The following is an 18,626-nucleotide window of genomic DNA, read 5'->3' as shown; positions in this document are numbered from 1 at the left end:
ATATTGGTAAACAGTATAGCTCAAAACCATTTCATCTATATAGATGTATTTGAAATTCATATTATGAAACAATACAATTACAAAATTACGCCAAAAAAAATTTAGGAGCAACACAAACAGATACAGAGATAAAGGATGAGAGAGGGTGAGAGAGATTTGTCTCTGTATTTGTTTGTGTTGCTCCTAAAAATGTTTGCTGTAATTTTGCAATTGTATTGTTTAATTCATAATATGAATTTCAAATACATCTATATTGATGCAATAGTTTAGAGCAATACTGTTTACCAATACAGTACGCATCCATAACAAACTTTTTATCATCTTTAAATGTATTAATTGTGTTTTAAGTTTGTGTATTGTTTGGAAACATGTAGTAATCAATATCATTGAATTGAATAATGTTTGCAGTGTTCGGTTAATGACAATCATCAGATTTGACCGTACCGTCCGTGATATACGATCAGCAAGAGGTAAACATCTTCATAACGAATGAAAAGTTTTATTACTTATAATCGTCAACATGTTGTGTTTATATTGTTTTGAAAATTTGCATATTATCAAACAATGTGAAACGTTTGTGAAACGTTGGGGCGAGACTAATATGCAAATCGAGTTGCCTTTTTGGGTCAGAAATATTTTTTCCGAATTATTACTATTATTTCTTACAGACGGCCTCTATGCGCAATAACCTGTTTATTTCCATCGCCTTTTCAATTTTAGAGAGAGAGAGAGAGAGAGAGAGAGAGAGAGAGAGAGAGAGAGAGAGAGAGAGAGAGAGAGAGAGTATTTAATGAACAGATAGATAAGAAGGAGATAAGAGAAAAAGACAAAGGATAACTCTTCCATCCCAGACCCCGATTTCATTTGAATTTAGGAGAATGCTCCTCAGTTAACCCAAAGTGACATTCCAACACCTTCGAATAGCCGCTCACGACCAGAGTTTGACTTGGCCTGTTCATTTCTTAGCTAACGCTATCCGGTCACAGTCTTGACAAGCGGCACTGATTTTTATTAATAAACTGATGAACAAATACTGCCCTCTCAACCAATCGCTAGGCGCCTATCTATTCTAAAGGTTTCACAACATTGGGTATCGACTTCATATGGACGGAAGAACGCTCCATCTCTTCTTTCTATCATTACCAAATTGACTACACAACTCAACAAATTTTTACCTTCTGTCAATTAACAAGCGACATAGCTTAGTGGTAACACTCTCGCCTAAGAATCTTAGGGTTCTCGGATCGATACCGCTTTGTAGAACCAAACATTTGTTTTTTAAATTTACCGATCTTCTGCAAAGGACTAGAACAAATTAAGAAAGCAAATGAATGGTGCAAAAACCTTCTAATTGTTCCATGAACAGTTAGTCTACTAGTTGTACCTATTTTTATTCTTAAACTTTTCTCCGCAATGCAATTTCTCTCTATCTTCCTCTTTTCTCTCTCTCTCTCTCTCTCTCTCTCTCTACCTACCTATCTCTCTCTCTAATATTGAAAAGGCGATGGAAATAATCAGGTTATTGCGCCTAAAAGTAATAGTAATAATTCGGAAAAAAATTCTTACCAAAAAATACAACTTGATTCGAATTTTAGTCTCGCCCAAACGTTTCACAAACGTTTCACATTGTTTGATTATATGCAAATTTTCAAAACAATATAAACACAACATGTTGACAATTATAAGTAGGAATAATTTTCAGTCCTTGTGAAGATGATTACCCCTTGCTGATCGTATATCAACACCGGTACGATCAGATCTGATTTATGGCATTACTAAACACTGCAAACATTATTCAGTTCAATATTATTGATTACTACATTATTTCAAACAATGCGCACACCTAAAACACAGTATAATACATTTACAGATGATAAAAAATGTGTTAATTCGTACATTGTAAAAATCAAACGCAAAAAATAATCAAAGGACAATTTGATGGAGAGAAACAAGGATACGTACTATATTGGTAAACAGTATAGCTCAAAACCATTTCATCTATATAGATGTATTTGAAATTCATATTATGAAACAATACAATTACGAAATTACAGCAAAAAAATTTAGGAGCAACACAAACAGATACAGAGATAATGGATGAGAGAGGGTGAGAGAGAGATGTCTCTGTATTTGTTTAAGTTGCTCCTAAAAAAATTTGCTGTAATTCTGCACGCTCTTTTCACAACTTTGAATCTACACTATACCTGATGATGCTTCCACACAAGTTTCAGCTTCCCTGGCTGATTAGTTTTTGAGAAGATTTTTAAAGATTTATTCTATATATTCCTATGTAGAACTTCGACCAATCAATTGTGGCCCCACCCCGGGGGTCATGATTTTCACAACTTTGAAGCTACACTACCTGAGGATGCGTCCACACAAGTTTGAGCTTTCTGGCTTTATGGTTCCTAGACAAAATGTGACCAGAAAAGCTCACTTGAGCTTTCAGCTCAGGTGAGCTAAAAAACCAGACACTGAATACTAAAGCGTATGTCTTGAAAAACTAAGCATTATAAAAACGTAATGATTGTAAAAATCACTCATTCTATCAGAAAAGATATCTATATTTTTAATCATCCGTTGTCTAAAACAGACTGTTTAAAATGCAAGCATTTTGAAAATATTTATTAAATTTGATTATTGAGTAAAGTTACACAATCCATTACAAAATTGTTGCCTTATAAATATTCACAATCTGCTTGAAATTTTATAAGGTTTCATCTTAGATAAGATATCAAGTTACTAATAAAACATAAATTCTTATAATCACAAACTGTTTTAACTACTTTACACACGGAGAAATTAATAACATGTATGTAACACTTACCTGATAGTCTTCATTTTTCTTTTTCACCCTGTCACTGGTCGCATAGGGGTTAAGTGTAAGCATATGTCTATCTGCGGACACGTGCAATAAGCAGCACGTTCTCTGTTGGATGATTCATTCACGTGATCATTTAAAAATTAATTTTAGAGAGACATGGATTACCTGTAAGACTCGAACCTAGATTCTAAATGGGATGACATTTCGCATAAGAAGTACTATTGATTTTCACCTTTTTCTTTTAATCTTAAAATAAAAATAAACACATTACAAAGCCGACAAAGAACTATATATGATAAGAGTTCAATTTGGCCCCCATAATTCGCCATTTTCTAAGTGTTTTGGGTACAAGAAAATGTTAACTTATTTTTTAGAAGAGTTGATATAAAATATATTTTTCATCTATTTATTTGATTTATTTGCACTCACTGGCAGTATATGACGTCAGAAGTGACGCCATTTCTATAATTCAATCAAAATCAGCCAAAAATTGACATTTTTCTTATCTATTTACGAATGGGAAATAAAGAGCGCATGCTTGAACAAGGAATTTTTTTTTGTCACTGATCAGTCTTGGCTAGATACATCTCTGATTAAAATATTTTATTTGTTCAAGAATGCGCTCTATGTTTTCGAAAAGAAAAACTGCTTGAAAACAAGCTGTTTTACGCTAAAAATGCAAAAATAGCGGGAAAAGGTTGTCTTTACAATGTCATATTTCTAAATTGTGGGCACTTGAACCAAAATGATTATTATGTAAACACATCACATACATATCTGTACTAAGAAAACAAAGAATGATAGTAAAATGATGATGTTCATTTTAGGGGGCCAATTAAGGCCCTTATCATATATAGTCCTTTAATTTTTAAAATATGATTTTAAGTGTACCTTCGTCAGTGCGGACATAATGTGACGCTCTTATTGATTAAAATTAATGGCGAATATGTTTAGTGCGGACATAATGTTATGCTTGTATTGATTAATCGTCAATTGATTTATCGTCAGTGCGGACATAATGTTATGCTTGTATTGATTAATCGTAAATTGATTTATCGTCAGTATGGACATAATGTGACGCTCTTATTAATCAAAATTATTGACGAATATGCTCAGTGACGACGGACACAATGAGTAATTTTGTTTAAGATAGACGAATATTTCGTAACATCGAACTTTAAATGGCGGTAAAGAAGTAAAAATGATGAAATTTATAAGGTGGTGACGATTTAAAAAAAAAGTGGTAGACATTCCGTAATGGCGGACATAACGTGATGATTTTTTTTTCAAAAAAGGGCCGATATATCGTGACGGCGGACATAACGTGACGGCGGATATAACGTGACTCAACAATTAACCTATCACCTTCATTCATACTTGCAGAGATACAGACATAAAAATGAGATTTTCATGATCCAGCCCAATTCAAAAGGACAGTATATAAAAAAGAACTATATAATAAGTAAATATACATGTATGATACTTAAATAGGTTCAAGGGGGATGTGCGGCCATCCTGTACATTTGTGGATAATAATGTCACAGTAAACATGTCTTGAACTGACTTGTTTCTGCCCGAAACTGGCCAAAAAATGTTGCTAAAAGATATAAAAGCAATATATATGAAGTCCTACATTACATTCCATTTTGTTTGAAAAGTATGCATACAAGAACAGGACAACGCCCTTTTAATCACTTAGAACAGCTGTCGAACTGAATCTGAAAAAATGTGAAGGGGGTTTATTGGTGTCCTCTCTACAACCATTTGTTGAGAAAAAGTTTGAATTTTGTTCATTTAAGTGGTAACTTTGCCTCAAAATAGGGTATCCTATTTTTATCGGTCAGCATGGGATCTATTTTTAGAACAAGAAAAATTTATACTTATAAAATAAGGCATTTTGCAAAATGCCTGCACCAGAGTACTTGCTTACTTCTTTGGTATTTCAACATATGTGAGGTGATGTCCGTAAGGTATAATTGAATTTAAACTGATAACTGTGAAATTATTCAAATACCTACTTTCATTTTTGATAAACAAGCACGTAATAGCAAAAATGAGAGTAAGGTGGCGGATACGCTTTGGCGGATCCAAGTCAGGGAAAGTCGCGATCAAAAAATATACTTGTAGTAATGAAATAATAAAGAATGATTACGTAAAGAATTAATATATATAATGTGAGTCTATTTAGAGAATATATAAAAGTTAAGATTTGACAAATGTTGAATAAATAAAATTAGTCAATTCGTTTCTTTAGTGCGCGATTTTAGTTTTGATATTCACTTGCTTGCAAAGCAGGACCTCTGGTGAGAGAATGGGATGGAACTTTCCAGACCGGGTTACCAAGAACGTGAATTGCCTAATTAACGAAGAGTGTAGGATGAGTTCATCATGCATCGCGGGAAGATACCTGGGATCGGACTTCGATTAATACTAAAAGTTAAATAAAAAAAAATGGAACAATTAATACGATTTTGGTATTAATGGAAAGAACTTTCCAGAACAGGGTGCCCAGAAACGGGTTGACTAATTGACATCATGGCGGAAAGTGTAGGGCGAGTTAACCATCGGCTTTGACCAGCTACTTTTATTCTTATAGCTTTGGACTAAAATATGCATGCAAATGGATAATAATGCATAACCTAGCGTGTTTCAGTTCGATACATTTTCATACCACAAAAGTTTGGTTGTAAACTTTAAACATTAATGAAACAGATAGTCGTATTCTACATTACGTCTATATATTGTCAATCGTAACTTCTCGGGAAGTTGCTATTGTTGTACTGTATGGATAAATGATATATGCATAAAACAGGAAAGTTTGATAAGGAAGCCCCCCTTCCATCCAGATTGTTTTTTTTAAACTGAAATTCTTATTTGTGACAGTAAAAGAAATTATATTGAAAATTGACCTAGAGAACCAAATTTAGAGAGAGAAACACTAAATACCTAATCACTAGTTTGAAATAAATGCAATAAAAAGGGTTTTTTTTTCAAGTCAGCTGCAACAAACCGGATTAAGGCCACGTACATGTACATGTGTACCGGTATATTATCCATTTCAATTTAGATTTTTCATCCCTGCCCGCTTGTCTAAATATCCAACAATGCAATTTATTTTTTATTTCAATTCTAAAGGATTTATATAAGGAAAAAATCGGTCAAAGTATATACAAAAATGGGGAAAAAAAATTGTTCAACATATTAAGCATTATAATATAATAATGTGTAAAGTGTTAAAAGGGGTAATAAAGGGGTAAAAAAGCGGTTGTCTGAAATTAAAAAAAAGTATATACATCATATTTCAATGAAAATATACCTGCAATGTACCTCCATAGTCACAGAAAAATATATCTTGTGTTTTAGGCCCATTTTAAGAATAGGATACCTTACTTTGATACAAAGTTACAATTTAAATTAGCAACATTGAAACTTTTTCTCAACAAGCGGTTGTAGAGAGGACACCAATAAACCCCCTTCAGATTTTTAAATCTTCAAAATAAGTCTGTAGTTGCGCAGATCGATAGCTGTTCTTAGTGATTAAAATGGCATTGTCCTTTTCTTGTATGCATACTTTTCAAACAAAACGGCAACATTTTGGCCAGTTTCGGGCAGAAACAAGCCAGTTCAAGAAATGTTTACATTCTTATCCACAAATGTACAAAATGGCCGCACATCCCCCTTAGTGTAACTTAAGGGAAATAAAAACTCTTGGGAACTGTAAAATAACTATTAACATGGGAAACAATTTTATTTTTATGTAAAATTAGAACTAACATAAAGTATATAGTTAATTTGAAAAAGTACACTAATGTCAATAATTGTTTAAAAAGTTCGTCTCTTTGTTGAGTGTATCTTGGACATCCAGGAAAAAAATTCACATTTTCTTCAGACACAGACCCACTGTATAAACATCGATTCTCATTAATAAAAAAAAATCCTTAAATAAGTAAGCATTTAGATTGTTAGCTTTATTCCGTAATTGACGTAAATTAATATTTTCTTTCCTGTTGCCTAAACTGAAGTGTTTGTAAGTTTTTGGTATATTTTGTTTTTTAAGGTTTGACTTTAAGATGGATAAAGTTGATACAATTTTCGTTTCTGCATAAAAATTATTCCATAATTTACATGTAGACGAAACAAACCTATTGTAATAAGTAATCCAATATAGTGGTAGATAGTAAAAAAGGTCATTCAACCTAAGGTTATATGCATGTTCAGTTGGAAAGTATGATTGAATCATTCATAATCTTGTAGAAAATACCTAGCTTATGTTTATTCCTTCGAGATTGTAAAGTTTCTAAATAAGTTCACCATATGAAATGATTTTAGAAAAATTGACGCTCATTACTGTCCTGGTTGCTTTAATTTGTACATGTTTAAGCTATTCGGAGTTTTTCTGACACAGTTGCCACGCACAACATCATCATTTTCCAATTTAGGTCTGATAAAAGCCAAATTTTTACAAGTGTTTCTCGATCAATTGTATGCTTCAGTAATCTTCATATATAATCAACTGTTTGCATCCTCTTCATATATACCATTAATATGATTTGATCAACTAATCTCCAACTGTATATGAAGATGCAAGCCTTCTTTTTTAAATTGTTTACATTTTTACTGTAGAGGATATGTTTTTGATTATGAGAACATATATAACGTCAGTTGCCTGTGTTTCTTATTTACAGGTAAATATTGGAATTGAAAACTAAAAAAAAAATAGAGATGAATTGTATTTTTTTAAAAGAAGTATGACTGTTCCTGCTAAAAAGTTGCTGGCGCTTCAAAAATAGTTCATCTGGCAAGTTTATTAAAAATTATTATTTAGTCGTATACAATTTAAAAAAACTGTTGACGACTTGTTTAATAAAAACATATTTTAAAAAACATTATTATTTTGTCAGGGAAATATTCTGACTTCTTCAATTAAGCAGGTACCTGACGTTATATCATGTTGGCTTAATATAAATATATATATTACCTTTACCTTTACCAGTATAGAAGTTATAAATATTTAATAGTTAGAAAGATATACAACGTCATCAGGTGCCCGTCGAATAGATCTCTGTTGAATTGCCTGTAAGTAACGATTTTTCAGAGATATAGTTTAAACTTAAAGTTCTGTCACACGAGGGAATAAAAATCAAAGTCAAAATTATTCTAGCCCGACTCGCCCGTTCCATTCCGAAGCAAACTGTCATCTTCTTACGCAGTACAGTTAAGACGGCTAATAACACCGTAAACAACCCCCAACGCGGGGGAGTCGACAAAAAGTAGGGGGAGTCGATTCCAACGCATGGGGGAGTTGATTTTCTTCGCTTCGGAGACGGAAGGAATTTAGGTCACGCCTTTTGTAGGTATTTAAAAGAAGTATTTCCAAAAAAGATATACCGCACGGAAGACAGCGATAGTCAAACTTTGTGTCGGTCATTGGTCCGAGTTCTCTATGCGTCTAGTAGTCTCAAACACTTCGAAACTATTTGACAAATTTCAAATTCACGGTTATCAAAATATGCATGATTTGTAAAATATACGACTTGCTTTGGGTTACAGACAGTTGAAACAGTCGAACAAATGATCAACCTTGTAAGTGCAATGATCAAATCCTAACAAATCTAAGGAAAAAATGAATGATCAAGACATTTTCTGTTCAGATGTAACGGTGACGTAGGGGGAGTCGATTTTCGGAAAACAAAACGCAGGGGGGAGTAGAAAAATTCAATTCAATTTACTCTATCGGGAATGTTCAACTTATATTTTCATAAAGAATTACGAGGTCTATAAAAGTTGACTTTATCTAATAAATAAAATGGTTCAACTTACTCACAAATATTTAAGCAATTAAGACAGGTACATGTACTACTCATGTTTTCCATTTAATTTCATATTTTGTTTTTATCTTATTTTTAAATTGAATTAAAAAAAGAATGCTTTTAATGTTAACGTTGGAATTGCGTGCGGTTTTTTTTCCTTCTTGATTGAGCGATTCTAGTAAAGCTACATATCGAAAGCACGGACTGTACATGTATGTATTTACAAGGGCCAAGTTCAAACTTCCAAGTAGCTATAGTTCTCATGGTAACTTCTTCATATATGGATCCGGAATATGGATGTTAGTTCAGTGTAACGTTTTGACAATAAATAAAAAAATAAAATGCTTTTTTTTAAGTGATTCATGCGGGATATGACGATGGCGACATTTCAGTATTTTTTTTCTGCAATAATTGCTACATTCGTTAACTACATTAATCATCAAAGAAAGCATTTCATTGTTTATAAGATTTTGGGAAAGTCTTATTTCCCTTTTTTTCTTTTTTTTTTTTGCTTGTCAAGATTTTTTGGATGAGTCTGCCCCCCCCCCCCCCCACTTTCGAAAACGATGCTACGTGCCTGTATTTGTTAGTAAAACCGTAATTTATAATGCATATGTTAAATAATTTTGAATGTCATAGGGTTAATTTCATTTAAAAACATAGGTAATCACAGATTACAAAGCTCACCGAGACGAGACATCACCCTTATGAAACTTCGCCTTTATGAGACCACCTTTATCATATTAAATGAAAATCATACTTTATGATCTTCGATATTCATGGATTCTGTTTTGACACAATATCGTATATCATCTGTTAAAAAATTGTATGATAATCATATGTTCATATGTTAATCAATACAATAATATAAAATTAAATATTGCATCCTATCATATTTACAACATATATCATATAATACAATAAAATACCATAATAAACAATGATGAGATATGATATTGTAACGTATGATATGATATTGTTTTGTGTTATACGTCATTGTATTTGATCACATAATACAATATCATAATATATAAAACAATAAGTATTATATTACAATATCATATTACATAATACATCATAACATTGAAACATATGATATTATATTGTATAATATAGTATGATACTGTAGCATTTTTGAAACATAATGATATTGTATCATATGATACAATATAATTTGATACAACATTGTATCATATCAAATGATACAATAATATGTGATAAATTAAAATATATAATACAACATTATATCATACTTATTGTATTATATGATACAATAATATATTTTACAATATCATACAATACAATTTCATGTGATGTATCATATAACTTTTATAATTTTACATATGATATTATATTGTATCATATTAAACAATATTGTTTCATACCATACAATACTATATCATAGGAATTATGTTATATTATGTATCAACAAACACATCTATCTATCGAGCAGGTTTGAGTGAGGTAGGAGATTTCTTTTGCATCCTTGCTAATGGAGATCAGGCTCTGCATCTGAAGCAACCTCTGCGTTTCATTTATAATATACTTAAATCAACTATGCAAGCTATCATCTATAAAAATTGTGACCTGTTCCAAAAAAACTTAACCTCATCCAGCATCCGAAACCTATGGTTCAGATTCAGCATTCAAGCCTGTCAGGTGCATCAATATACATAAGACGCATCTCCATGCAAGTTTGGTGAAGTTCAGACCAGTAATAACTAAGATATCATCATCAGAGGGCACTAGCAATTAAAACCTTAACCTGCTCCAGCATCCGCAACCTATGGCTCAGATTCAACATCCATGTCTGTCAGGTGCATCTATATCATAAGACACACTATCCATTCAAGTTTGGTAAAGTTAGGACCTGTAATAACTAAGATATATCTTTTAGCATCCTTGATAATGGAGATCAAGCTCTGCATCTGAAGTTTCCTCTGTGATTCTTTCATATTACAGTTTAATCAACTATGCTAGTTTGAAATAGTACTATTATCTATTAAACATGTGACCTGTTCCAAAAAAACTTAACCATATCCAGCATCTGAAACCTATGGCTCAGACTCAGCATTCAAGCCCGTCAGGTGCATCAGTATCATAAGACGCACCATCCATGGAAGTCTGGTGTAGTTAGGACAAGTAAAAACTAACATATAATCATCAGAGGGCACCTGCAACAAAAACTTTAACCAGCTCTAAAAACTTTAACCTCCTTCAGCATCCGAAACCTTTGGCTCAGATTCAACATTCAAGCCTGTCTTGTGCATCAGTATCATAAGACGCACCATCCATGGAAGTCTGGTGAAGTTAGGACAAGTAGTAACTATGATATAATCATCAGAGGGCACCTGCAACAAAAACTTTAACCAGCTCTAAAAACCTTAACCTCCTGCAGCATCTGTAACCTATAGCTCAGATTCAGCATCCAAGCCTGCCTGGTGCATCAGTATCATAAGACACACCATCAATACAAGTTTGGTGAAGTACGGACCAGCAGCTATCAAAGGGCACCTGCAAAAAAAACTTTAACCTGCTCCAAAAACCTTAACCTCCTCCAGCATCCGAAACCTATCAATATTATAAGACACACCATCCATGCAAGTTTGGTGAAGTACGGACCTGCAGTAACTTAGATATTGCTATCAAAGGGCACACTTAAAACAATATTTACATCATCTACTATTTCCATGCTCACATTTACAAACACTCATTTTACAATGGTGAAAATTTGGGTTCATCAACTGCATTGTATACATGTTAGTCTATTTGTTGACAAAAGCCTTACTGCTAGCGCTGCTTTTTAGTGAAGAAAGATTTCACGTGATTTCCTGGTCCTAAGCATTCAACTCGGTGGTGTTCGTACATTGTTAGGCATTCAAAACCTCATGGCAAAGCCTACGTGTAAATGGTTACGAGATGCATGTTTGGTGCGTACTCTTGATATTAATCCATGTATTCTTTTAGACAGTACTTACAGTTAGTGTATGCATCTACTCGGACTTTTGGCATTCCATTAGAGCGAGTATATACAAAGATGACACATACTACTTATATATGCATGTACGTACATATGTACAATAATCAATGTACATTCGTATTGATTATTACTAATGTGTTATATAAATGTCATACAACTATAAACATGCATCAAAATAAATTCAGTTTTAATTTCTAGTCAGCAAATAGCACTATAACTGCGAAAAACACAACATTTACGAAAATCAAATACTGGAATATAATGAATTGTGAAGAATTAATACTAGTAAGAGGTATTTCAACGTACTATTTAACATGGAAAATCGGCAGTGTTTGTAAATGTGAGCATGACAAATCTTAATTAGTACCAAATCTTTGCATTTTTAACAAAAAAAAAAAAAAAATGAAAATTTTGCAAATTGACGTTCCCGCAGTAATTTGAAATCAAGTCGTAAATTAGTCCAAACCACGTGTTTATTGTAAAAACGTAAACATGTAGTAAATCACATGTGTTGCTTTTTATTCACTGATTGGACAGTTGTTCGCAGTACGCATCGCTCTGCGCAAAGACAACAATATCCATATAAGGTAGTTTCCCCGACCTGTTTAAACAATGTATACTTATAACAAAATGATAATAAGAATTTATAGGTAACATTCTACTAATAATAATGTTAAACAAAATATTCGTTTATAATTTTCCGTTAATCTATGACATTTTTTTTTCTTCGCTATAAAACTGAATGATAACCTTCAATGACTTAACTTAATGCGTCATTTTAAAGCATATGATGTTATATTTTGTATTACAGCGAGAACGACATCTTATTTTTCAGTGTGTACGATATAACGGACATCAAAATTGTAGGTAATAGCATTTGTTGTTTTCAATTAAAAGATTAGCATAAATTAATTTTGCTAATAAATAAATTAATAAGTACTTTTGAGGTTTGTAATATACTGTAATGTCATAATGCTCATTTCCCGTACTTTTTGTCTGAACGGTATTTATTGATAGCCTTAAGGTTCCTCGACACACCAAAATTTTATTTTATGGATCGATAGAGAATCTTTTTTTGAAACATGATTCCACAAAACAGAGATCAATATCGGCTTTCAGTTATTTTATACGAATTTTTTTGTATTTTTTCAGTGAAATAGGAAAAACTGTTTTGCAGACAAACAGAATATATTAGAGCTCAAAACTTGTTGTCAATTAATGTGTAATATAATTATAAATAAATTCATGCCAAAGATCGTTTGGTCAAGTGTTTAATTTTTTAATAAAAAAAATATTTCTGAAAATCAAAATTTTAATTCTTTAATATCTTTTTAATCTATGGATAAAATCTTAAAAATAACATATAGTCACATAAACTATTTACTAAACAATGATATCTTACAAAGAAATTGAAATGAAAATGCGAAATTTTAGAAAAATTGCTATTTATCAAATTTGAACCGATCCCGATTGAAAAAAATCTGATCCCGATCAGAATTATTTTAAAATTGAAATTTTACAAATAAGTAATTGGTATAAATTATAAAGTCAGTAAATGTCGAAACCATTTTACAGCTAAACAACCTGAAATTTTTGCAAAATTCTGATTCATTCTAACTTTATGTGATTTCGTTCGGGATCAGTTTAATTACAATCGGGATCGGTTCGATTTTAAAATTTTCCATTTTTTCTTTAATTTCACTATTTGGTTTCAATTTCTTGTTGAAATATGATTGTACAGCAATTGTTAAATGCGAGTAACAGTTTATCTGCAGTTTTTATCCATAGATTTAAAAAATATCTACAATCCTTTTTTTCATTTTCATAAATATTTTTTTTTTACAAAAATATTTCAAAGTTTATCTGGCCGTTTTTGATATGTATTTATAGATAATAGTATTGTGCATTAATTGATAACAAATTTTTAGCTCTAATATATCTTGTTCGCAGCTAAAACGATGTTTCCGGTTTCTATAAAAAAATACAAAAAAATTCATATAAAATAATCAGAGGCCGATATAGGTGTCATTTTTGTATAATCATTTCTCAAAAATGATTCTTCATCGATCCATCAAATAATGCATTGGTGTGTCGAGCCACCTTAACTGTGCGGCGTAGCTTTATTTACATAGTATTGTAATAATAAATGGATATCATATTTTCAGTCTCAAAATTTAAAAAGTTTTTTTTTAAATGAAATTTTCAAATGTGTGCATGATAGTGTAGAAAAAGTTCCAGTTCAGATCAGAACTCTGAAGTTGGGGTCAATTCTCAACAGGATCAATTTTCAACGTGTCGAGGTCATCAGAGTTTAGAAAAATCTTTCTCATATCGTTGAAAAATGACCCGGGCTATAAATTTCATGATTTTGGTTTCAATTTTCAACGTTGATAAATGACCCCCACCCCCGGGTCAATATTCAACGTTGAAAAATGACCCCCGGGTCAAATTTCAACCCGGGTTAACCCTTTCGCTGCCACGTCAAAAAAGACGTTATTACGCTTCAGTGCCAAGCATGAGGTTATCAAATTCATGTTTTGACGTAACAATCTGACACAACGCGCCGTACCATTTTTTTAGCGTTGCCGGGATGCAGTTTTGTGTTTAATTAATAATTTCTAATGTTATTATCGAAAACAACGGCTTTTTATCCTTTTCTATGTCATTTCAAATAAGACGTTAAGCCATTCTTTTTTTTTCTTTCTTTTTTAGCGTCGCCAAATGAAAAAGAAATGTAAAGAAAACCACGTCTTTCAAAAAATATGAATTACTTCATTAATGATGCATGTTCCCAATCTTTAACAAATACGTGCAGTTTTTAAAATAATCACTTTCTTATCCTGTCAATCTTTATTGTAATCCATACATGTGAATTTTTTATCATTGAAATTGTAATTAGTTCTAATAAGATCTAACGCATATATCTCTTATTTCTTTGTTTGCATATATATGAGACATAAATTTCACGATAAAAAAGCTATCTTATTCCTGAGAGAGAGAGAGAGAGAGAGAGAGAGAGAGAGAGAGAGAGAAACATATTTGTTCCTAAATTTACCTTGAAATGATTAAATTATTGAGAAGTTGGAGTCATAGGCATACTAGTCCCCCCCCCCCCCCCCCCACGGATTAGGAATATCATGATGTGGGGGAAAAAAAATTTTTGGTAGGTAAGATATTTTTTGGAAATATAGGTATACTACTACACCCCTACCCCCACCCCACCCCCCACCCCACGGATTAGGAATATCATGATCTAACAAAAAAAATTTGGAAGGTAAGAATTATTTTTTTATTTTGTTGGAAGTATACGTACACCCCCCCCCCCCCACATGATTTTGGGAATTAGTTTTTAATTGTTTTTTTTTTTTGCTTGTCAATATATCTGAGGATTAGTCTAGCCCCCCCCCCCCACTCACTTTCAATTTGCTTCCAACGCCAGTGATTTATATAGAGAGAGTTTAAAGAAGAAATGACATACATTAAAAAATTATTTTGTGATTAAAAACTTCTCGCTAACCTCAGTAATGGGAATTTGAGTGATGAAAACGCTGCTAAATATTCCTTTCTCATTACACTGTATGTCATTGCTTTATTAAGCGAGACAATTGATATAGTGTATGTTTGTTACCGCATGCGCGGATCCAGAACACATTTCCAGGGGGTGTCCGAGGGATAATTTTGTTTTCCAATGTTGGAGAGGGGTTTTGAGGCCTATTTCAGGAATTTTGCTATGTAATCTTATTAATTTGAATTTCCTAAGAGGTGGAAGGAATAGTCCATGCACCCCCTTCTAGGTCCGAATATGAACGATTATGATCTTCCTGTTGTACCAAAACAACGAACTGTATTAAACATGCGTTTTTACACATATTTTACAATCAAGTTAAACAAAAAGTGTTATTCAAAATACCCCAAATGACTGTATTAATGATTTCGTAAATAGAATAATATATAGGCTTATCGTGAAATTTTTAAAGCTGCTATGCCCGATTTCATTAATATTTAAAAGAGGTATAGCGTACTTTCCCATTTTTTCGCCCTTTCTCATTTTTAAATGGAAAGTACCTGCTTCTATAAATAGAATTATCTGACGCGTTGAAATTTAAGGTCAAGCTTTTGTAATACTTAGTTAAACAGTGGTATTCAACATATGGTATTCAACATCTTGCGATTAAATTCAAAGTGTGGTCATATGAATCTGCATTTTTCACTCTTAAATAGTAATGTGATACACATCCTTTTTATAAATGCAATTACACAATTTTAAAGTGGTAATTATTCATTTACTATAGCATACATAAGTTAGTCGAGAAGTTTGAGATCAATCTCTACTTCAGGAATTGCCGCTGCGTCTTGAACAGATGGTGTCAATATATCCAATTTTGGTTGATATTGCGAGTGTTTTCCATTTCCTAAATACCAAATGATTGTTGCTATATGTGCGCAACACCCAACTGTGCGGGCACCCGCTTTGCACTCGCAATACCAACCAACAATTGGGTCGTGTGGATCATCATGGTTTATCTTTATCCACAGAAAATATTTCTTTGATGACGTATGCCGAGACTGAATTTTCCCCCTTATGTATTCGTCGGATGCTTTATTAACTCTGATGTCTAAGTCACCATCACTTAAATGTTGGTCGGCATAATGCGGTGCCTGTGACAGTTGATACACCCCAAATGTTAGGGATCTTAGGTAGTCGTCACCTAACCGTGGGAATGTGAAATCAATGGATTCGATGCTCTGCCAATGACTTGAATGTTTCTTTAAATGTCCCTGAGATTCGACCTCCTGCTGGACAAGGTTTGCCATTTTAGTGCGTTCCACCATCTTACGGGCTATGTCGCAATCGTTGTCACGGGATTGCTGTAATGGGGCACGAAAACAATTGCAGATTGCTGCCACTATATTAATGTATTTTTTAAGATGGGGAATATCTTTGTTACATACTACTTTGTCCAAGAACTTCCATGTCTTCAACCTAGCGTTGACCGACTCAACAGCCCATCTAATCTTTGTTACGAGTCTTGTTTCATTCCCCTCCTTTGCACTGAATTGTTTTTCTTTGGGACCAAGAAATGCAGAGAATTTTGTACAAAACCCGATATCGTTTAAAAACTCTATGGAGTCACGAAAACCTCTGTCGAGAATAAGAATATCATCTTTTTTAAACCACTGTAATAAGTTCTCTTCATTTGATTTGACCATATATTTCAGAATTGAGGCGTCGTTGTTTCGACCATTGGGAAAAAATTGGCCCAGAATACTAATGATGTAGCCGTCAGTTGCTGTAACTACCATTGGTTTTACTAAGGGTCTGTGCTTGTGCATACTAAAACATTGACGTTGAAATGCGTAATTGTGACTTTTTTGAATGTATATGTACGTTCCATCCATGATAGATATTACAGAGTCTGACAAAAAGTTGCTAAATATTTGAGTTGCATAGTATGTTGTATGTTCTTCAATGATGGTATTTCTAGAAATGTGATGGAAGCCAAGATACGAGGGGACAAAATCCGAACAAAGGGCTTCTCTGGCTTGTTTGATATATCGGGAAATCTGTCTTTGCTTCTTACCAAAGAGTGTTCCAATAAATCTAAAATGGAAAAAAAGATATCAATGTTTGTCCTGAACATCTCAAAACGTTTTATTTAATGCTTATTAATAAAAAATTAGAATTTTAATGCATACAGAATATGTTTATTTACCTTCTCATGCACACATATTTACATTCATTTTTACTAATGCACAAATAACCATAATTTGTTTTATGATAGAACAATAGATTAAAATGACGACGTAAACCAACTTTTTATTTGTGTCGCTATTACAATTTGAATGACAAAGGTACCCATTATGTATTATATTTGGTTTATGCTCAGAGAACTGGTTGCAAACATTATGATTATATATATACATTTCAGCAATTTTTAAAGTAGATATGTAATAATGATTGGTATGTTTGTGTGTATGTGGGGTTGAGCGGGGTTGGGAGTTAAGCTGTTTTATACTAAAAAGTTGGTTTATTTGCACGTAGAACACCTCTGTTTGTATATAATTGTATAATAATTGTATACCCCTGAGAGAGCCCTGTTCTGAGTTTCACCAGCAGCACTCCAATAGCAAGTCTGGGCGACATTAACTTCGACTTCTTTAGGGTTGTAATCATTTCAACTAGCTCCTCAAACTGGTGCTTTTTCAGTCCTGTCAGGTTAAGAAGGTCGATGTCTGTGTAGTCCTCTAGGTCGTCAAAGCTGAGACGTCTGGCTGTGGATACAGAGGCTGACTTGCGAAGGTTTTCCAGTAGTTTTACTAGCTGAGAAGTCTGTATAGTAGTATGTTTTTTACGAAGCTTAGATTTGTCTATAATGGCATCTCGCTTAAGCTGTTTCCCGTTTAAATGATTTTTACAACACCTGACCCCTTCCTCCAGTAATACACCTTGATTAACGAATACACTTAAACGCACAGATTCTCCCATGCAGATAAGATTTTTGTTTTTAATTAAGCATATTGCACACACGCTATGCGACTTGCTGACAGATAAAGTTGGAATTGTGACTAACTCGTCTTTATCATCTTCGTCATTGCATGCATTCGGTTCTACATTGAGCGCAGCGACAGGGGTTGGCACGCATGTACTCTGTTTGATAATCGATCTATCGATGTTATAAACTTTCATCCTGCATGCATTGCAGACAGTACCATCTCTGTCAATTGTTCTATGGTTTTTATGGTTACGATAAAATTCCAATTGTTTCACAGATATTTTTCTGCCTTGGCCTAGTTTAACACTCTTACCGCATACAGTGCATTTAAGTCTCATTTTAAGCCTTGTGGTAGGAAAAACGCTTCTTGTTTACTCTTTCTCGGTGTCTTCTTTCCTTTTTCTTTAAATACCCGTGCAAAAGTGAATCGAGTGCGGTACTATTGTTTGTACACGTCTTTGTTTATTTTTTCTATACATTTTTATACATCTATACATATATATCTATACATTCTATAC

At 32.9% G+C, this 18,626-nt stretch overlaps 1 protein-coding gene across 1 annotated transcript; it reads right to left on the bottom strand.

Moving 5' to 3' along the window:
* Positions 1-15,605: 15,605 nt before the first annotated feature.
* LOC128156313 (uncharacterized) lies at positions 15,606-18,626 on the bottom strand. Its single transcript, XM_052818408.1, has 2 exons — positions 17,698-18,626; positions 15,606-17,216 (listed from the first exon to the last, which is right to left on the bottom strand). Exons 1-2 carry the CDS (start codon positions 18,444-18,446, stop codon positions 15,917-15,919), a joined length of 2,049 nt encoding a protein of 682 aa, XP_052674368.1. The 5' UTR covers positions 18,447-18,626; the 3' UTR covers positions 15,606-15,916.

Source organism: Crassostrea angulata, chromosome 7, assembly GCF_025612915.1.
Source record: "Crassostrea angulata isolate pt1a10 chromosome 7, ASM2561291v2, whole genome shotgun sequence".
Lineage (NCBI taxonomy): Eukaryota > Metazoa > Mollusca > Bivalvia > Ostreida > Ostreidae > Magallana > Magallana angulata.
The sequence above is the reverse complement of the archived record's forward strand: the minus strand, read 5'-3'. Positions and strand labels throughout refer to the sequence as shown.